Below are 23,153 nucleotides of genomic sequence, written 5' to 3'. Positions count from 1 at the left end.
AGAGCAGAAACTAGACATTTTTTGCTGGTACAAGGTACATTTAGGAGACATCCAACATAATGAAATATGATCAAGGCCATGATTAGTTTATATGTGAAATAAGCACACTAACAATTTAGTCCTAATGAAGACCTCTATTCTGGCAATGCAATCAAATTTTCACAGGAAAAAAATTATAAAGTGGCAAAGTGGAGTGTCTGAAGCTAAACCTTACATGTTCAGATTTGCCTTCTCTTCTTAATTGTTATGCACATTGGATTGTTGTGGTCTGTTTTATGCCTAGAAGATTCCACATTCTCAATGTATCAATTCAATTCCCAGAATCTTTTATAGCACACAAATGCTATGTGGAGTCTTGGAATGGGAATATTTTAAAACCTATATAGTTGAGGTGAGTCTTGTTTATTTTTTTAATATGTGACTTTGGGAGTGAGCTGCTCTCAGATTTAATTGAGGACAGATGTGCCTTAGCTAACAAAAAGGAAATAAATCAGAAACACTGTTGCAGCATAAATGTGTGACTCCAGTAGTTCAGAAATGCCTGAGAGAGGCAATGACAGAGTCTCCCACCATCCAAATCCAGAATCAAAAGAGTGAACACACACCTGTGGGCCACCGATAACAAACCGGCCACTAGGCTGAAGGTGGTAAACTGTTTTGTCATCCAAGTATCTGGCTGGAACTACGGCCCTGATAACATGCTCCTTCAGGGCCTTGCGCATGGCCTCCAGAGAGATGGTTTCATCGTGCTGCACTGAGATGACGATAGTATGAACACGCACTGGGATAACAACACCATCCTTTTGGACATACTGAACTGTGATCTGCAAGTGAATGAAGATGTGGTAAGAAGAGGAAATGTGAAAGAAAGAAAAGACAACACTACCACCCACTAAATTCTATCTGATATTTTCAAATAATTTCATACCCTCTGAAATGATACAATCATTTTGGGTCTCTCTGCACACACACACACCCTTGACCTGTCAATATCAGAGCCTGAAATTTTCAATTAAAAGCAGGTGTTCTGCCAAACAAACATAGGCATCATGTAGAGATAGAATTCCACTTGCAAGAAGTATTTTTGCCTGTGTAAGGTGATTCCTCTTTCCCACAGCAGATAGCTATCTGTACCCCATTGCACAGAGTTCAGAGGAAGGTCCTCATAGGTCACAGGGGGGTGGGGTAGGAAAAGGAATTGTAGAGTGCCTTTTCAGTAGCTACTCTCAGGCATTTGAGAGGCCAGGGTGGCTCTCTCCATAATGTTTTTCTACTGGCAGCACAAAACCTTTCTGATCCAACAGACTCTTGGGTTAAGACTGCAAGTGGTTTAAATAGTGTGCTATGAATTTTTGTCTGTTTCCTTTTCTACAGATACTTTAATCATATTTTAACAATAACTTTTTTGGTGGTGCATGCATTTTTTCTCTACTTGTAATTTTTATAAACCTCCTTGAGTCCCAGTCAATGAGGAAAAGGCAAGATATATGTGAATGAATAATTAAATACAATTGCAAAGACCCATTTCACAAATGTCTTTCCACTGACAAAACTGAAATTTAGTATCATTGCTAAGATATTCAATTCAAGTTTAGAGACAAATAATAATCTAATAATAATAATAATAAGCTTAGAGACAAATAAACATCTGCAGCAGGGGCAAGGAACTGTCCACACTCCATAACTTTAGGACATTAATAATAAATAATAATAATAAATAAAGTTTTTATTTGTATACCGCCCTTCCTTCAGATCAGGGCGGTTTACAGCAATTTAAAATACAATACAATGTAATAATAACAATAAAAGCATAACACAATTACAAAAACATAAGAACAAAAGGCCCCAGGGTTAGCCAGTCCCATTGCCAGTGCGGCGGAGGAGGCTTATAGGACCTTATTCAGGGAATGCGGTCCGGAACAGAAAGGTCTTTAGGTCCTGTCTGAATTGGGCCAGGGAGGTAGCTGAGCGGAGCTCTATGGGCAGCATGTTCCAAAGGGCCGGGGCGGCGATGGAAAATGTCCTCCTGGTGGTGGAGGCCAATCTCGCCCCGGGAACCCTAAGTAATTGCTGCCCAGATGTTCTGAGGGTGCGGGGCGGAATGTATGGGGAGAGGCGGTCCTTCAGGTATCCTGGGCCCAAGCCATTTAGGGCTTTATAGGTCATCACCAACATCTTATATTGCGCCCGGAAGCGAATGGGCAGCCAATGGAGATCTTTTAATACCGGTGTTATATGGCTGGCCCTGGACGTACCAGTGACCAGCCTGGCTGCCATGTTCTGCACCATTTGAAGCTTCCGGGTTTGGTATAAGGGTTGCCCCATGTAGAGTACATTGCAGAAATGTAGAGTACATTGCAGCATGGCTGATGAAAAAAGGAGTATGCAAGTTTTAGTCCAAGCATGTGGTAGGCCAAAAGTTCTCCATACCAATCTACAGATGTCCTAAATGTTTCACTTTAACTCTACACTTTTTGAAGCTATGGGCTAAAAAGCAGTTAGATGTTGGAAATATACAAAGAATCTTCATTTCCTTTATGACTATGTCAGAAATATCCCTTTGCTGAAATCACCCACTGCTTTTCTTTTCTTTTTTTCTCCAGTGGGAGCTTAGTTCCCAATGCAAAATAAATTTTAAAAATAGGAGAAAAAATAGGAGAAATAGAAGGAGAAATTTTCATTCAAAGAAACATGCTGCTTTACAATGTTGTAACATTCTGGAGGAATGAGATGGAGGAAAGACAACAAGTGGAAAACAAATGCAAATAAGATGCAGATTCAGGATGATAGCTGATCTGAGTGGTGCTGGATGGCCCAGCTGTGTACCTGGGAGTGCTTCTAGACTCAGTACTGTCTGGAGAGCCACATATAGCCAGCCAAGCTGGCCTTGAAGACTACTGTTGTCACAAGTAACTCAGTGCAGCCTCCTCCCACCCCTGGAAACCTCAATAGCATTTCCTGGGACAGGGATGGGATTAATGTGCTATCACTTGAGCTCTACTTGCATGAATCTCTAAGATCACAGCTACTGGAATTGGCCACATGGCATCCAACAGAAGCCCTACTTCCCTGCAACCAGAAAAGAAAACAAGGTGGCAGTCTTGGTTTGACATATGTGGTTTGAGCCAATGTGGTGACTTTGTATCCAACAATAGCAACAGCTATGCTATGTGGCCTAACTGGCAAGAATGGTTTAAGCTGAGTACAGAGACTTGTAAGGCAAAGGGTGCCAGAGTTTTAGTAAGGGATGTACAATGTTAACGTCCCCAGAGCTAAGGAAAACAGCCTTTACTGCTGTCAGATGAACCCATGATCAGTTTTTTTTTTTAAATTGTATAAATACTAGCCTTTCATGGTATATCTGATTAGTCCGTTGTTGGATCTCTCAATCCTACACTGTGTACACTTCTTCACTTCTTTATCCTATTTTCTGGCATTCAAAGGTGGCTACTTGTCTTGGTCCTAATACAAATCATAGGAAAAAATAAATTATAATGTGTACCTGGGTTTTGGAGTCAGGTCTTAGCCAAGGGAGGACACCACAGCGCCTTAGTTCAGCCATTTTAGCATTCAGTTTGTGAGCAAGCATAATGGTCAGGGGCATGCATTCTTCTGTCTCATCTGTTGCATAGCCAAACATCAGGCCCTACAATGGGAAAACAAATTTTCAGCAACCACAAGAGGAGGGCAATTTCTTTATTTATCATTTTACTCTCTTCATGAGATTCTTCCCACTCATAATCTGATGTTTCCAACTGCACTCTAATATCTTGCCATCTCACACATTCTTGCAAAGAGAAAATGCTGGTGATTTTCCTTTCATTATTGCCTACTGATATTTACAAATGTATAGTCTGAGTAGATAAAAAATGAATGCAAACACAGGTACTATTCACAAGCTACATACAAGTATCACCCTAGTAGTCTAGAAACTGCTTCTGCCAGCCCAAAATATAGAAACACCCATTAGGAGCAAACCCTAAATACTTTTCCAAAATTGGTCCTACTCTCCAATGTTGTTACACTTTATGAGCACCAGCCACAAATTATTGGAGTGCAAGACAGCTTCTAAGAAGCATGTGCTTAATTACTGTATCACTTTTAAGGCTGACCTACACAATCAACAGCCAACTCGAGTTTGAGTATTTTCACTTCATCTAGACAGCTCCTTCTATCTGGAATAGTAATCCTTTTCCACCTTCAGGAGCAGCACACAAGCAGCTTCAGGAGGGGTGCACATGGAATGATGAAGGGACACTCCCATAGCTAGCCAGATCAGCCAAATCAACCCCATCTATCAATGGGGTGACACACGTCACAGCCAAATAGCCTTCAGATTACATAGTAATATTCTGACCTGGCAGCTGCAAGTAAGGGAGGAAAGTCAATGTACTCAGAGGCCAGATGTGGCCCTTGCACCTATGGGTGCAGTTTCTTGTAAAAATGTTTTCCCTATACTAGAGTCTGATTCCCGAATGCACTACAGGGATTGAATCATAGCTACTTAGTAGTACTTCACGCTAAACAGTCCAGATAAGGGACTATAAGTGGCATCTGTGAGCTACTGGAAACAGGGATTACCTGGTCTCCTGCACCAACTTCTTCTTCAGTCCTGTGCAGATGAACACCCTGGGCAATATCAGGTGACTGTTGTTCCAATGCCACGAGTACATTGCAGGTTTTGTAATCAAAGCCTGTGGAGCAGAATTCCAAAGCATGATCACTTATTTTCATCTTTTTAAAAAATGACATGTTTAGCAGGATTGCATAGAGCATCTTTATAGGGGCACGCAGATATTTCCCTAACAGAGTTTAAAGGTTCTAGTTTTAAAGAAGATGTGAACATCCACAAAGGGAAGAGCAAAGCAGGATTGATGAAAAACTATCAACTTGCAATTGGTCCAAAATAGGCCTGGCTGATTACTAGCTAGGGCTGCATCTGCACTGCAGAAATAATGCAGTTTGACATCACATTAACTGCCATGGCTCAGTGCTATGAAATTCTGGGATTAGTAGTTTTGTGAGATATTTAGCTTTCTCTCTCACTCAGAGCTCTGGTGTGCCCCAATAAACTACAAATCCCAGAATTCCATAGCATTCAGTTATGGCAGTAAAAACTGTGTCGAACTGTATTATTTCTGCAGTGCAGATTTAGACCTCGGACGGCAAAATCTGAGCATATTCAAGCAGTGCTTTGTCACAAAATGTTTCAAGGCCCATTTCAAAGTGTTGGTATTAACTAAGGTTGTCGTACGTTGACCACGTCATGAGAAAGCACAACTCACTGGAAAAAAACAATAATGCTAGAAAAGGTGGAGGGAAGCAGAAAGAGAGGAAGTCTGAACCCTAGATGGATGGAATCTATAAAAGAGGTCATGAATATTAATTTGCAGGAACTGGACTGAGCAATGGATGACAAGGAGTCTTGGAGATGTCTCATCTACAGAGTCCTCAGGGGTCAAGATCGACTCAAGGGTGGATAATAACAACAACAAAAATTATCTTTTTAAAGTTCGAGTTAAACACTTGACTGGATTATCTAAAATACTGCTTTTCTCGTCATATCTTACAATCCTTGGAATCTTCTGCAGAGGCCCAACTCTGAGTGCCTCTGTATATGAAGTGATTTCATTTGGATTACTACAAGACAAAAAAGCATCTCCATAGTGCACCCAAGAAATAAATCAAACTTCCTAGAGAAAATAGCCACCACCTTTGTGGACCATTAAGCACTAGGTGAAGACCTTTTATTCAACAGGGCCTTGAAACAATGCTTGTAGTTTGGACCTCTCAGTTGTTTGTTTGTTTTAATTTGTATGCCACTTTCGTCTTTCAAATTTGGGAGAAAGCAGAATAACAACAATAGTAGCAGTAGTATAATTAAAAACACATGTTTTAAGTTTGTGGGTTGCTTTTGGTTTTTTGTTATATGTTACGTTATTTTTATGTTCTGTTTTATAACCAAATATTGTAAAATTTATTTGCTTGAGCCACAAAGAGAGCCTTATGTTACAATAAATGCCTATCTATTCCAAATAGAAAGAGTGCTTAGTAGGATTATTGATTGACTGGGATATTTTCAAAACAATAGAAACATAAAAGTCCAATGCCTTGAGCTCTTTAAAAGTGAGCAGGACAAAAAGCTTAAAATTTTTGTAGGCTATAGCATAGACCAGACATTCATATCTGAAGTGATAAGAGAGTAAAGAGATAATAGAGAGAGCTTCACTGTGATAAAATTGGGCTGCTTCTATTACTAAAATTAGAATTCCCTCATTCACTTTTTATGGGAACAGGGCAAAACTATGAACAACAAATTTGACCCCTCTCGTATCAAATCTTGCTGATTCAACTGCAAGTGAAAAGGAAAACCCATGACTGGACTTTTAACAAACCCTGAAATACAGACCTGGGTGACAGCCAATTTATTCTGAGCTGCAGAATGTATAATGGTGGGTGCTTAATCGATTTTTTTCCCTTATGTTGTTTTTGTGACCAAAAGTGCACAAATTCTCGAGCTGCTGCATGTCCTGTGAGGGACAAAGATCCTGGAACTGCAGTTATCCCATGGGAGCAGGGGAGATACTAAATTACAAGGGATAGGGTTAGCCAACTTCGTTGCTCAAAACAAAGTGAAATTCATCTGTAGGGAGCTATTGGTTTGTTTGTTTTCTAAATCTGGAAAACTGCAGCTCTCCTACATAACATGTAGTTTGTCTCTGAATGGGATGGTTATGGGTCCTACTTTACAGAAGGCTGTTCTTCATTTATCAAGAGCATCTCCATTTTGATGATATGTACTGCATTCTTATTTAAATGAGAAGTATTTATAAGTTTGCCTCTAGGCACACAGTTAGCACATGGAGATGATATGAAAATATTTAGCTCACTTCCCATGCATCTGTATACCTCAAGGGTGGGATTCATGTGGTTTTCCAGATCCTGTTAGACTGCAAGTCCCAGGAGCCTTAGCCAGCATAGCCAAGGATGAGGAATGCTGGGAGCTGCAGTCCAACAACATCTTGATGGTCATTTGATTCTCACCATTGGTTGTTACTGGAGTTTATCACATGGGAGGAATTTCTCTTAATTTCGAATGAAAAGAAAGTGGGGCCAGAATGCATTCATGTGAATTTGCTAGTTCAGCAAATTTACGTGAATTTGAACTGCATTCGAACTGACTTCCCATTGCCCGAAAATAGCTTGTTATTGCCCAAAATTGAGTGTGATCACCTCTCACATAACGTTAAACCCCATGATTGCGTTCAGACTGACTTCCCATTGCCTGAAATTGAGTGTGGTAGTCTATCACACAATAACTTTAAACCCCATGATTGCATTCGGATTGCCATTGGATTATACTTCCAATTTCCCTTGTCTGATAATGTCCACTGAAAGAAGTCAGCACTACAAGATGTTACAAAGGTACCAAGGCATCGAAAAGCATATTTTGTTACAGGTGAAAACCATAAGAACCAATGCATTCAGCTAACAGGACGTTTTGAGTCAAACCTCCTTTATTTTGCAGGAAAGGATATTGGTCCCCATCTGTACCTTACACTGGCGGGTTACAGACGGCCCTCAAGGGGCCGTTTTCCCGCTGCCGCTATTTGCTGTGGAGGGAAGCCCCAGTGGCCAGACCGCGAGGCTTCCCCGCGCAGTGAAAAAGGAGCGCCGAAATGGCGCTCCTTTTTAAAACGCGGAAGTGGCGCCGCGAGGAGCGGAGCACGCCCTCGCAGTGTCACTTCCACTGTTACACGTTTGGATGCACAGCATCCAAGATGTCAAAATGGTGGCGCCCATTCGTAACCCTAATACGCGCCTCTTCGTAACCCTAATACACACGGAGTGCGTCGGAAGCGGCGGTTTGTAACCCGCCAAAGTCTTATCTTTAGTCTTTAAGATACAAAAGTGTGTCTGGTCTAGAGATGTTAGTTCATTACCAGAAGGAGAGATGAATAGCCCTTTCCTTCCACTGTTGCATCGAGTAGCACAGAAGTATAGGTAATGAAATGTCCAAGTCTGACAGATAAAGAGAGGCTGCATTCTTTTATTCATGTACTGAACTGGCTCTGGCAGCTTCTCTCAGCCATTTGAAACCCAGCACTCCAGGGTTAACTCCTTGTGGGAGGGAAGGGCACTCCAGCCAACTGCTTGAGTAATGCAGCCCCTTCTGATAATCCTGTGTTGCTCGTTCACAAGCAGATCTGCTGGCAGGCAACTCTAATATGCCTCTACAACAGATATTTCTGTCTGTTCAAAATCACATATGACCCCAGAGAAATGAGCATCTTTTTAAATATCAATACCTTGCTTAGCTGTGATAAAAACTGAGATATGAAGCAGCACTGAGTATATTTGCATTTTATGCTGAACTATGGTTTGGGTCAGCCACCACTGATCTGTTTCTCTTCTCCCCTTTTTTTGGTTCTGGTTTCAGGGTGGGCAACTGAAGAAACAAGTCAGGGACAAGCTAGGATTGTGTATTTAGCAATAATGATAAGCCATGGTTGAAGCAAACCAGACTTCATAAGTCTGATCATTGTTTGTAATTGTAGTTTACAGTTGCCTAATAACCCATGCACACCAGAGCATCCTAGTTCAGTGCTCACCAGTTCAGACCCGACAAATTCAAAGCACAGTCTGGCTAATGGACAAATCCAGACATGCCTTCTTGGGAATGGGGATTGAAACCACTATTTCAGCCCAGGAGGAGTTTGAGGAATCAAGCCCTGATTATCATAACATGTCAGGGCCTGAACTTTTATGTTTAAAGAAGTATCCTTCCTTCACACATTCATATGTCATAAGCTTTGTTGCCTCCTCATCTCAGAATCATATAACTTTTGACTTCACATTATTTCCATATATTGGCTCCTATATAGTACATCTTTAAGAAATGTGATGAGCTAAACCAAAATTGTCTGTTTTGTTAAAAGTTTGGTTAACACCAAAAATACAATTGAGTATTTACTTCTGCTCTCCATAATAATTCTTAATGTCCACACGTGCATAACCCTGGCACATGTACCATTGCTAGCTGCCACTGGGCACCAGAATTACTCAAAAGTAACATCACTACATTGTTTTGCCTTCAAGAATCCATACATATGCTCACTACTGCTTGTGGGAGCTGCAGTCCAGCCACATGTTTTCCCGACTATTTGATCCCAGTCAACATTACTAAAGGAGTGAAACCTTTCATAAATACGTAGGGACACTCACAAAGGATGCACATGGGGTCAGCCTTGAGATAACCTTTGCCCGCCCAATAAATAGTTTTCTCTCTTCCTTATGAAAGCAGCTGGAGTTCACTTCATGGCAATGTTTGAGCATTCCTCAGGCACAATTGCATCAGCCTCTTTCCTCCTTTATTAAACAGCTTTACTGAGAAGGACTTGTTCTACAGCTTTGGGGTAACCAGAGTAGCCATGTCATTCTGCAGTTTGCATCCTTCCATTTTCCACTAACCTTTTGCTGAATCATCATAACCTATGTTCCTAATTGTGTCTCGGACGATCTGCTGGTAATCCACTACAGCTCTGGATGTGATCTCGCCACAGAGTAGCACCATCCCAGTTTTACATACTGTCTCTAAAGGGAAATTGAAAGACATAAATGTGTTAGTCTGGAATATCAATATGCAAAGGGATCTTGTAGAACCTTTGAGGCAACTTCTTTCTTTCACTTAGTCTCAAAAGTACTACAACATCAGTTTGCATTCCAAAAGGAAAGGAAACACATTGAAAACCCTGAGGTGGAAAAATCATTGACAAAATGACCATTCTGTGAGCTCTTTGCTCTACAAGCTTTTGAGGTTGCAATTTTTCACTACCCTTTCACTTCTTAAACAACTGTGATCTGTGATTTCAAAAATGTACTAATGTTCTCTCTCTCTTCTTCCAAGGAAGTCAGGGCAGTGTATATTGATCTCTGGGATTTATGATTATCCTCACAACAATCCTAGGAGGTGAGTTTGGCTAGAGATAGAGAACCTGTGGCTTTTCAGCTGTTGTTAGACTCCAACTCCTATCAGTCAAAGCCAGCACAGCTAATAGTCAGGGATAATACCATCTGGAGGACCCCAGGATCTCCCTACCCCTAGGTTAGGCTGAGAAATAATTACACAATGGGCTTTTAGGCTTTGGAATCCCTATCATGAATTAAATATTCCAAGTCAGTGTGGTGTCACAATTAGAATGTTGGACAAGGACTTCAGAGACTTCATATCTATTAAGCTTTATCACTAACCTGTCACTATTTCTCAACATGACCTACTGCAAAAGTCTATTGTGAAAATAAAAAATGTGTGCTACCTTGGCTCTTTAGAAGAAAGACAGAACATAAATATCACAAATAGATGAATATTATGGGTAAAATCCTGTTCTGACATTATACAGCAATTCCCAAACTTTGGTCCTTCAGATGTTTTGGACTTCAGTTCCCAGAAGCCCAACCAGTTTTTCTAACAGTAAGGATTTCTAGAAGCTGAAGTCCAAAACATCTGGAAGACCAACATTTGGGAATCATTCTGCTAGAATAGAAATGCTTACACAATGCTTATGCATTGTTGCATAACAATGGGATCTTGTCTAACTATGCTGGCATACATATGTTACCGTCATGCTAGAAATTCGGGGGCTGTAGGAAAATTTTGATGGAAGCAAACTTTTATTGGGGCCAGCTCCCTAATTTTCGTCCACACATAGCTATATCCCTGCTTGAAATATATGGGTCCTCCATTTCTCTCCCATCCCATCTCTTTTAACTGTGAGCATTTTGCTGGTCAATGAAGCAGAGAGGCAAGATCTGCTAAAAGAACTGGTCTCTTACCACAAGCAACCTTGGCATTTGGATCTTGCTTCAGATGGGCATCAAGCACAGCATCACTAATCTGGTCGCAGATCTTGTCTGAAAGAAACCAGAGTGCAGTGTTGATTGAGTAAAAAGAAAATATGGACTACATTTGTCATGCTGAACTGTGGAGGAGGTGGTGGTGGTGGTGGAGGAGGAGGAGGAGGATTGTATGACTATTTTCATTTCCTGGCACATACAGATGTATTCAATACAAATCAATTTTCCACTTATAGGAAGAAGAAAGAAAGCAAACCAAAAGAAGCCAGCCCTTCAGCTCTTTTGTCGAGCAAAAGGTAAAGGCAAAAAGAGATGTGAATATATTCTTTGTAAAACCAAAGTCCATCTAAAGTCTATTTCCCTACATGCACATTGGGTAGAGAGATGTATCTGAATTGCTCAAAGATGGGGTGCTATTCCCAGCTTCCATAGCAGTTATTCATCGCTATACCATCTTTGAGAAGACTAAATACCCTAAAGGCAACAGATCGTATCTGATCTTAGAAGCTAAGCAGAATCATTACTGCTTAGTACTTGGATGGGAGACTGCCAAAGAAAACTAGGTGCTTTAGGTGCTTGAAGGCATGTGCATGCACACACACAAACACACAACCATGGTTGGTTTGATAATCAAGAACAAATACTGCTGTAGCAAAATGTTGCTTTTGTCATACATACCTAGAGAACAAACTAATGAGCATGCTGTGGTCACCTTCCTGTCAAATGAGATTATTCCAGGGTCAGGGCTTGGAAGGAATAAAGTCACATAGGAACTCAGTCAATGTAACTCAGGGGCTGTACAGATTGGGAGAAAGGGGCAGCAAGATGCCACCCCTTTCCCCTCCAGATGGAGACTGTAGCAGACAAACTCAGCTCTCAAAGGGTTCTTTTTAAGGTGCACACAATGATGATGTCTGCGTGACATGGTGCTGTTTGGGCATTGCGCTGCGCAGATAATAGTAGGGCGGGGCGTGTGGAATGATGGCACCCGCACACTGATAGTAGGGCTGGGTGCATGTGGACGCCCAGTCCTACATAGTCTTAATTTCGGCCTCAGATCAGCGCAAAGCGCCAATTTATACTGGGCATTAGTCAAAAAGAAAGAAAAGATGGGAATACCTCTGGAAATCAGGTACTTTAAGGTCACAACTGTTGGTGTCGGAACAACAGATTTTAGGAGAAGTAGGACCGTCCTGCCCTTCTAACTCATACTGGGGTGGAAGAGAAGAGTGTTCACTGGGCCAGCCCCACCATTAGACAGGTGTCCCATCATTAGACAAGCTTTAGACATTACAAAAGGGAAGCAACTTATTAATCATTTGCTTTGTAAAATATGGCCGGTACAGAGCGCCCAAAAAGGGCAGTCTACTGGCACCCTGGTTTACTCCGCAAGGAAGCCACAGCGGAGAAACTGCACAGCTCCCTCACTGAGCAAAAAGAACCCATTAAAAGAGGGTTCTTTTTACGGTGCCATAATGGCGCACTCATGACGTCATTATGGCACTGTGATGTGCGGACGCTAGGCGTCCATTGTATCAAAATGGTGGCACCCATCTGTATAGGGCACTGCCATTTTGACGCCCTTGTCACATGCTAGGGTTGAGGCACGTGTGGGCGCAGCGCCCTCGGCCAACCCCTAGCATGTGACGAGGGCACCCTATAGGTCCATCTGGACCTGGCCTATACTAACACCAACAGAGAAAGATTCTTTGATTTTCTGTTTTAGAGGCCAGCACAACTCTGCTGGTTACTATGAACCCTTGACTTGTATAACTGCATGGAGGGGTACATTTGCTGTTCTGGCTCAGGGGTTGAAGTGTCTTAACCCTTCCCAAACTGTGTAACAGATCAGAGAATGCACAACAGAAGGTTGTAGCCCTGCTATGTAAAGGAAAACCTGGCCCCAAAAAACAGCCCCTTGTGTCTCATGACATGTCTACATGGACCAAATGAATGCCTGCCCCCAACAATCCTCATGGTGACTTGTCTTCACAAGGTGGGCCAAATCCTTGATTGTAGTGTAGACTGTCCTCACAAGGTCCAGTTGCACACTGAATGTACCCTATCCCTGCCTTAAACCAGTTTAAAATAATTAAAAAGAGTAAAACTATTTACTATTTTCTCTGAATTTTGCAGGAAAATCTAGCACTCTGTAGCAATGCTGGGTGGCTGTTTATACACATGTCTCCGCTGTGTCACCTGGCACCGCCACCATTGACATGAGTCAATCCCTCTGAGGTTAAAATGAGGTGCCTAGCCATTGATGCTGGGTGCCTCATTTCTGACCTCATAAGGACCAACTTGTGCCAGCCACAGCAGCAGCAGGCAACACAGCAGTATGTGTGTATAGACAGCTGCCAGGTGTCACTACAGTGTCCAGAGGTAACAGGGAGGGAGGGAAATTTGAGGCAATTCCAGAGCCAAAATACTCCAGGACAGTGGCATCACTGGGGGTGTGTGAGTGATGAATCAGATGACAGCCTAGAAGATGGGTGATACCTACTCAGATCCTCCCCCCCTCACCCAGTGTACTTGATCGTTCATTTTGCAAACTACTGCTATAAACCATTTCCTCATCCTCTTGTACTTTTGGTGCATGACACAGAACCAGCCAGGCACAATGAATGTTTTAATTTGGCTTTCAAGGCCCTAAGTTTACCTTTTGGCTTTTAAGTCCTTAACACCCTCTTTACTTCAGACTTGTTTTGTATCATGATTTTTTTATATCTAAAAAAGCCTCATCCTTAACTTCACTAGCGCTTGTACTGTGAGCCTATTTGCTGTCATGAATAAAGAAGTCCTCATCCAGCAGCTGAGAGGGAGTTGTAAATTTGACATGTGGCAATCCTATACCCATTTGCCTGGGAGTAAATGTCAATTAACTCAATGGAACTCGGGAAAACATATGCAGGACTGCATGGTTAAAGTGGCAGCTATTCCCAGAGCAAGGCAAAGGCCCAAAAAGAGGCTCCATTTTTAGCCCACGCTCAGATCTGGGACACCAGATATTTCTACACCTTGTAGGTGGTGTTATATGAGAGGATTGGCCAAGATGAACTCACTGATCAGTAATTTCTCAGAAGTCTGGCTGTGTAGTCAGAAGCAGAGAGGGCTTGCTGCATATAACTTCAATTGGGTCATTATACTAGCATGCCATGTGCTACTGCAAAGAAATTACATAATATTCATAACAGCATTGGTTTATCTTCGGTTAATTTGAAGCTTCTTAAAACTCTCTGCACATGTTTCTCGCTGCACTTTTATACTTAGAAGAGAAGGACCACAGTTCTATCTATGCCTAGCAAGAAATATGTCCCAATGAATTTAGTGGGTCTCATGGCCAGGAAGTGGGATACAACCAATTATCGGGATCATCTTCTTTGTTGGTATAGTTGTTGCTGTTGTGTGTCTTCAAATCATTTCCAAATTATGGCAACCCTGAGGGGAGCTTATAATGGGGTTTTCTTGGCATAATTTGTTCAGAAAGGGTTGCCATTGCCCTTCTCTGAGACTGACAGAGTGTGACTTGCCCAAGGTCATCCAATGGGTTTCCATGGCCGAGTGGGGAATTCAGACCCTAATCTCCTTAGTCCTAGTCCAGTGATCACACCATTCCCCCATGCTGGCTTCATGTCATTCTCCTGCCTATGCCCCAAATTTTAGCTTTAGATAATAGTACAGTGGTCTCTTGGTATCCACTGAAGTTTGGTTCCAAGACCCCCCATGGATACCAAAATCTGTAGATGTTCAAGTCCCATTATTTACAATGGCCTAGTAAAATTGTGTGCTTTATAGATAGGGGCAAAAACAAGGTTTGCTTTTTGGAATTATATCTATATTTATTTCTTCATTCAGGCCATGGATGGTTGAATGCATTGATAAAAAAAATCCATGCATACGTAGGGCTGACTATATTTAAAGTGGGGCCTTGTTATCAGAGGACCTACCATCCACGTATGTGAGCATCCATTGAAGCTAATGGCAGTACATGACCACGACCACACTAGCAGGCAAGTACATGCCACACTGCCATTAGGGCCAATGAAACTTGAGGTCCAGAATGGATCCCCCATATATACAAAGATCCGACTGTACTTCTGTTGTCATTTTGAGAGGGACCGAAGAAGAAATGGAAGGATTTAGGGGAAATGGGGGGCTTTGGGCTGCTTGTGGGAATGAAGTAGGAGTATACAGTTGTCCCTTCTTATACATGGATATTTTTATACATGGATTCCAGCATCCATGGTTTTAAAATGTTCAAAAAAAGTATAAATTTCAAATATCAAATTTTGATTTTCCATTTTATAAAAGCGGCACCATTTTGCTCTGCCATTATATTTAATGAGACTTGAGCATCCATGGATTTTGTTATCCACGGGGGATCTTGGAACCAAACCCCAGCATGTAACAAGGGTCCACTGTATTTATATGTTTGGTTTTCTGCATTTGTGTATGTGTGTGGGAGGGAATGCCCAAAAATGACACTGACGTTTTTAATAAAAAATACTTTGACCGGGTTTGGAGACTTTGGGGCACTGGTGGTAGGTTTCAGAGGCCAGCAAAGTGGGCTCCATGAACCACTGGCAACCCACAGACCACACTTGTGCCCACCTCTGACCTAGTAAAAGCTAGGGACATCTTTCTCTGAAAGGTTAAACCCATTTTAAAGAAGCAAGTTTCATGAATAAAGTCTGATGATAACAGAGGCAAAGACGCAGGATTCACAACTAGTCCACCTTCTTGTACCTTCACAAACACAAACAAGTAACACAAATACTAAAAGTATTTTAAAAGACTACTAGAACACTTGAATTCCAAAGCATTACAGTTCACCCTGGGGGCATTCAGGAAACAGAGTTCCTATTTGATTTTGTAACCCTTCAGGTCAAAAGTGCAAGGCTTACGTCACTTTCTGCGTTTCCCCCTCTTTCAGCGCGTGAATCTAGTAGTGGTTAAAGTAAAGGAGAGCCATTTGTAACACAAGTGAGCCCTCTGGTCAATTTAAAGTGCATATCTGTGCTATGAAATGGTCAAAGCAAGTCCCAGTTTAAACTGCACATGTGAAAATACCCTTAGATGTTTCTTACCCATTAAACAGTAAGTCTGATTTTTCTTATTCTTTCTTTTCTTAGCTGTGAACATCCTGTCCAAATACATCGGGGTTATGAACCTTTAGATATTTCATACCATACAATCTCTTAGCACTGAACATTCTATGCAGGGCTGATGGGAATGACTGGTTTATGGCAAGTTTTGTCTCATTTCCATTAAACTGACTGACAGGAGTGTACTGAGCAGGGAAATTATAGACATATCCGATGAAATTCATACGGAAGTAAAACTTTGTGGGTAGTGGTAGTGTTTCAGTTGAAGTTGTGCCAGTGTTCAGCTTTTACAAACATACCAACTTTTTATTGCCAAAACAAAGTGGAGTGGCACTGGATAATATTTAGAGGAATCAACTGCCCTAGCATGACATGGCCAAATTCAAAGTGTGCTTTTTCTCAGACATTATGTAACTGGGACAGAAAACACTTTCAAAGGTTGACACTGCACTTCTTATTAATCCGTTGCAAATACAAAATATGCATGGCTAAAACAACAAATCCCTAGCTGATTTTTATCACACTTGTCCTCTCTAGATATTTTATATAATGAAGCCTGGTGGTAAGCATGGATGAAATACCTCTGACTTTTACCATATGTTTTTCACAGGATTGATCACAACTTAAGCAGTTAAATGGGAGCAGCCTTCCCCTGAGTCTGAGAGCATATGACTTGCCATGGTCGCCCAGTGAGTTTACTGGCCAAACTGGGAATTGAGCCCTGATGTCCAGAGTCGTAATTCAACACTCAAACCACTACAATCAGCCAGTTACACTTTACTTTTACATTCATTTCAATTTCTTTTTTATATCCCAAGTATGAAGAAATTTGCAAATTCTGACATATTCTTATCAAAAACAAACCTAAGTGACATTTTTCTTCTGTCCTTATTTTAGTTTGCCTGATTGCAGTTCTTGTTATGGTTCACTCTATGTCAGATCACCATTTTTGTCTGTTACATTTGAGGTTTTGTTGTGTGTTGTTTACTATGTGTATATGTGCCTTGAAGTTGCCTGATGTATGGCAACCCCATGAATTTTACAAGGTTTTCTTAGGCAAGGAATATGCAGAGATGTTTTTGTCAGGTCCTTCCTCTGAAATATAGCCTGCAGTACCTGGGATTCATTTGTGGTCTCCCATCCAAGTACTAACCAAGGCTTGCCCTGATTAGCTTCTTAGATCAGATGGGATCTGGTGCCTTTAAAGTATTTAGGCCACTTTGTTTTTTACTGCGCTGTAGTATTACTGTTGGACAGCAGTGAAGAGCTGGAGACAGGATATTCATGTCCAATGAAAGATATGTTTTCAGTGATTTTACTTCTAGTTCTATCATACACAATGTGTCAATGTATATATTCAGCAGAACCAAGTCGTATTTATTTATTTTGCCTGGCTCCAGCATCATAGGCTGCATGTAGGAAAAGGTGAATATATAGATATTCAAATATCTCTTATTTGTGGAAGAAACAGAATACACTGCATATCACCCCATAAAGAAATATATGCTTAGTACATTTCCATAATGTGCTAATTTTTGTGCATACAGATCCATCACCTGCAGCCTGAAGTGGTATAACCCAGGACATAGTAGAACTCAGCATCAACTGGCCCTTAATTTGAGATTGAGAGGACATGAATTAAAATGTCACCAATGGAGAAACTGGATTGCATGACAAGATGCCTGGCTTGCATCATCCACCACATTGCCCTTCTGTTTAAATGACACACACATCTTAAGAGGCCAGAAGCTGTGCCAAAGCTACGCTCCAGTCCTTAGGACTGGAGCATGGCTTTGGTGCAGCCTCCGGCCTCTTAGGATGCATGTGTTATTTAAACAGCATACCTCCAAGGGACCTGAAGCAGCTTTATTTTGGCCTGTCTATTCGGGCCCCTAGAGAAGTATTTGAAAAGTGGATAAAGCACCAGAGCAACCTGCTGGAACTTAAAAAACAAACAAAAAAACCCTGAATTTCAACTAGAGGAAATGAGTCTGGTTCACACACTTCATTACATGCTTCCCATACATTGAGTGTTAGAAAACCTGCTCTTCATCCCATCTTTACAAGATGTTAAGACTGATGGGAACTAGTGGTTTTTTCCCCCCTTAGCACTGGCCCTCATATGTATCAAATTCACAAAGTCTGTGTGGCTTCATCATTATTAGGGTTTAAAAAAAACTTTGAAAACGACTATATTTCAGTCTGGATTTTACCAGTTACTTCACCTAGAGTTATTTTTAAGAGGCATGTTAATTTTAAATGACTGGGCAATTTTATTGTTTTATTTGAAACTTATGTAAAAATATCTTGTGAGGTCTTTTATGTCTTGAAAGACAATTTATACATCGGCGGACTTGATCCATGTTGGGGCTACTGCTGAGAAACATCCACCTCTGGTTCCCATCAATCTAACATCTTTTAAAGATGGGACAAAGAACAGGGCATCTAACATTGATCTCGATGCATGGGGAGGCTCATGCAAAAATGTAAGAACAGGGCCCATTTCCTGCAATTCAAATTCACAGATCAGGGTTTCTTTGGTTTTTCAGTTTCTAAATCTATACATGACTATGTTTATATTGATCATTCAATGATTTCCTTATGTGAATGAGCCAATGTGCAGGTAACATCACAGATGTTAAGCAAATCAGGCTTAAGTCACACACATTTTTAGGAAACAGGGACAGAGAAGAGCAAGGTTCATTTAAACATCAAGTTTAAATCCCTTTATGTGTAAAGGTTCAAATATGAATCCCAGATCTAATCTAGACTGCAGAAATAATGCAGTGACTCTACTTTATCTGCCATAGCTCAATGCCACAACAAACTACAAATCCCAGGATTCCAGAGTACGGAGCTATGGCAGATAAAGTGGTGGCAGGCTACATTATTTCTACAGCACAGAGTAGACCCAAGAGTTTATAAAAATAAAGTGAGACACAAGACCAGATCAGCACCTTGGCATCAAGGCCACTGAAGAAAAAATATGGATGTAAGTACTTTCCTCTGTTGTCATTACCTCTGTCGTCGTCATCACAAAACCCTCTTCTGTGTTGTGGAAAGGGACTGTGCTTTTGTACTCTCCCCAAGTTTTTTGAACACAGTTATTTGGGCACAGAATCACCAGTTAATACATTGCAAAGGGGGTATGAAAGTTAAAATGCAGACAAACTCTGCAGTGACCTCTCCAAGAGAAATGAATGTTGGCTCACCATCTATTAACCTAAAGTGCAATCCTACTGGGTCCCAGGAGGGAAAGAGAAAATGCAGACAAACCTTGACATCCAAAGCACCATCAGGAGCTCATCAGCAGGGCAGAAGCTGAGTGTGCCATCTCTTTCCTCCTTTCTGGGCCTTGTTGTAGCCATTTTAAATGGTTATCTAAGGGATATCAAGGTCCAGGGCTGAGAGGAATCATCAAGGGAGTTGGGTGCTGAGGATTTAAAGCTACTCCCAGAATCCCTTTTTATCATTATCACCATCATTATTTTGTCTTCTCATGGTCATAAGGGACAAAAGCAACAGCAGTGGTCCATCACAGTCAGGAGGTGGCTTCCAAGGATCTCATAATAAAGAGGACATTCAACTAGATATTATCACCTCTAAAACCACAGGATCATAAGCTAAGGCAATCCTTTTGTTTTTGATTTTAAAATCTGATCATTGCTAGACAATGCAGGAAAGACCTGAATCAAGCCCTAGGGTTCCAATACGCACATGTGTGTCAAAGATAAGCCCTACCCTCCTGCACTGGCCTTGTGCAAAGGAACATTTGTTTATTTGCATCTGCTGTTAGCAGGTACCTTATGTTCTCATACGTACCAGATAAAATAAACTTGCATTGAGACGTCAGCATTCCGAATTTGGCAGATCACTGCCCACTGCCTGCTTGAGCAATTCTGTATTTTTAAAATCAATGATTTGTTATCCTTTCACAGGTACTAGGAAATGGCCTGAACAGCCAGTTCCCGCAATCCTCCTGGCCATCGCCACTCATGTTGTTGAGGACAAGAGAGGCAGCAGAGGTATCCTGCATTACTACTATCAAGCACAGCTGCTGTAGGCAATGATTTACAGTTTCACGATATATGAAGCATGTGGGAGAATTTCACAAGGCGTAGAAAGTGTACAGCCCAAGACAAGATTAATGTACACACAGACACAAACTTAGAGTTGGGAGAGCGCCTTTCCTAGACTGCAGCTCTCAAAATCCCCCCAGCCACCATGGTCAGAGATCATGGAAGATTTAGAGACCTGCAGTCCAAAAAGGAGAGAGACAGCATGGTGTAGTGGTTTGAGCATTTGGCTATGGTTCTAGAGATCAGGGTTCAATGCCCTGTTCGAGAATTAAAAAAAACACCCTGGGTAACCTTGGGCAAGTCACACTCTCTCAGCCTCAGAGGATGGCAATGGCAAACGCTTTCCCAAAAAAATTGCCAAGAATACTCTATGCTAGGTTCACCTTTGGATCACCGTAAGTAAAAAATGACTTGGAGACACACATGATTGACAACAAAGTCCAAAAAGAAATGTCCACAAGCTCAAACCAAAAGCTTTTAAACCTTTCGAGAAAAAGCAGTAGAGTGCCAGAGTTTGAAATGTCTTCAGTTCTGTTGATCTAGGTACACACAGATCGTGTTACTTACACATAGATTTTCACTAAGAAACTGAAGTAACTTTGGCTAACAGGGAACACGTGTGCTATCTCTGAAGCCAACATATGTGTCTGAGAAAATATATTCACTAGTTGTAGGGCTTTTAAAAATTCATTGTGTGGTGAAACAATTATAAGCAACTCAGCATTTATAAATCCCACTGATTTCCATGAGATCCTCGGGCTGCAATCAGAGGCTGCATCCACATTGCGTTAGACACTTTAACTGTCATGGCTCAATGCTATGGTATTCTGGGATTTGTAGTTTGTTGGGTCACCAGTGATCTCTCATAGAGAAGAATAATGTCTCACAAAACTACAGTCTCAGAATCCCATTGCGCTGAGCCAGGGCAGTTAAAGTGGGCTCAAACTGGATTATTTCTGCCGTGCAGATACAGCCTTAGACATGTGTACCTGGATGTTAGGCCACTGATCTCAACAAGACATCCTTCCTAGCAAGGATATAAAGGATTCCTTACAGAAGATGTGACCGCACACTCCTCAGTCCCAAAGTGGGAAACCCTCAAAATGGCATGCCATACTCTTGAAAGTGTGCAAAAGTCCCCAGTCAGGGTTGTCTGTTCTTTTCAGTTTGTTTTACACTTTAAAACACTTTGAGCACCTGGACAGAAAAGCAGACTGTTGTTGTGGTAGTGTGCCTTCAAGTCATTTCCAACTTCTGGTGACTCTAAGGCAGTGAACGTATCGTGGGTTTTCTTGGCAAGATGGGTACAGAGAAGGTTTGCCATTGCTTCCTCTGAGGCCGAGAGCATGTGACTGAAGCAGCAGGTAACAACCACACAACAACAAGGATAGCAACCAGGTGGCTGTTGGTGAGTGATAAACCACACACCCCCACAAACACACACACTTCCATGTTTTTAATTGTACTGATCGTTTAATATTTGTGAGCCGCTCTGGGTCCCAGTTGGAGAAAGAAAAAGGAGAAACCAGCACCATCTCCCTGCACCTCCTGGGAAAGCTATCATCATCATCATCATCATCATCATCCAGCACTATCTGCCTGCATCTCCTGGGAGGGTTCTAATAACAACAACAACAACAACAACAACAACAACAATAAGCCAGCACCATCTGCCTGCATCTATTGGGAAAGCACAAAGAAAGAAATAGCCAGCACCATCTCCCTGCATCTCCTACAAAGACTCTGATAATAATAATAATTAATAATAATAATAACAATAGTAATAATACGTCAGCACCATCTCCCTGCATTTCCTGGGAAGGCTCTAATAATAATCATGAAGAGGAGGAGGAGGAGGAAGAAGAAGCTGCCACCAGCACCATCTTCTTGCATCTCTTGTAAAGACTCTCATAATAATAATAATAAGAAGAAGCCAGCACCATCTCCCTTCATCACCTGGGAAGACTCTAATAATAGTAGTAGCAGCAGCACCACCACCACAGTTATCACTATCTCCCTACACCTCCTGGGAAGGCAATAATAATAATAATAATAATAATAATAGCAGCAGCAGTACAGCCAGCAGCATCTCCCTACACCTCCTGGGAAGGCTCTAATAATAATAATAATAATAATAACAACAACAACAACAGCCAGCAGCATTTCCCTACACCTCCTGGGAAGGCTCTAATAATAATAATAATAATAATAATAACAGCAGCACAGCCAACTGCATTTCCCTACACCTCCTGGGAAGGCAATAATAATAATAATAATAATAATAATAATAGCAACAGCAGCAGCACAGCCAGCAGCATCTCCCTACACCTCCTGGGAAGGCTCTAATAATAATAATAATAATAATAATAATAATAATAATAATAATAACAACAACAACAACAGCCAGCAGCATTTCCCTACACCTCCTGGGAAGGCTCTAATAATAATAATAATAATAATAATAACAGCAGCACAGCCAACTGCATTTCCCTACACCTCCTGGGAAGGCAATAATAATAATAATAATAATAATAATAGCAACAGCAGCAGGACAGCCAGCAGCATCTCCCTACACCTCCTGGGAAGGCTCTAATAATAATAATAATAATAATAGCAACAACAGCACAGCCAGCAGCATTTCCCTACACCTCCTGGGAAGGCTCTAATATTAATATTAATATTAATATTAATATTAATATTAATATTAATAATACTGTAGTCAGCAGCCCTAGCTCCCTGTCTCTCCTGGAAAGGCTCTAATGATGAGGATGATGAGGATGATGATGATGTAGTAGTAGCCTCCCCCCCTCTCCTCCTTGTCCCTCCTGGGGAGGCAGCCCTTTCCTTACCTGGGTGCCCTTCGCCCACCGACTCGGAGGTGAACATGAAGGCCCCGGCGTCCTCGTTGAGCGTGTAGTCCTCCAGGCTGCCCAGGATCCCGTTCATGGCTTGGGGCTTTGGGGCTGGATGAGAGTCCAAACAGCAGACAGAGCAAAGGAGCAGCCCTGGTCTTCCCTAAAGCAGCAGCAGCTCCTCCTTGAGCTTGACTGAAAGGCACACAGGCTGGGCTCCTTCCTTTGGGAACCTGAGGGTGCTCCAGGTGAGACCTGGGCTG

At 41.6% G+C, this 23,153-nt stretch overlaps 1 protein-coding gene across 1 annotated transcript in view; it reads right to left on the bottom strand.

Annotated features, from left to right (window-relative positions):
- The window catches only part of LOC149318900 (S-adenosylmethionine synthase), a 33,433-nt gene extending 10,280 nt beyond the window's left edge, over positions 1–23,153 (bottom strand). The window contains exons 1-6 of the mRNA XM_089510647.1: positions 22,888–23,153; positions 10,834–10,911; positions 9,472–9,594; positions 4,582–4,694; positions 3,503–3,646; positions 606–824 (exon numbers count right to left, since the gene is read on the bottom strand). Coding sequence (XP_089366773.1) covers positions 606–824; positions 3,503–3,646; positions 4,582–4,694; positions 9,472–9,594; positions 10,834–10,911; positions 22,888–22,984 — 774 coding nt within the window. The 5' untranslated portion in view covers positions 22,985–23,153. The remainder of the gene's footprint in view (positions 1–605; positions 825–3,502; positions 3,647–4,581; positions 4,695–9,471; positions 9,595–10,833; positions 10,912–22,887) is intronic.

Source organism: Sceloporus occidentalis, unplaced genomic scaffold (assembly GCF_023333645.1).
Source record: "Sceloporus occidentalis isolate IW3139 unplaced genomic scaffold, rSceOcc1.0.p SCAF_2, whole genome shotgun sequence".
Classification (NCBI taxonomy): domain Eukaryota; kingdom Metazoa; phylum Chordata; class Lepidosauria; order Squamata; family Phrynosomatidae; genus Sceloporus; species Sceloporus occidentalis.
Note: the sequence above shows the minus strand (reverse complement) of the source record. Positions and strands in the feature narration are given on the sequence as shown.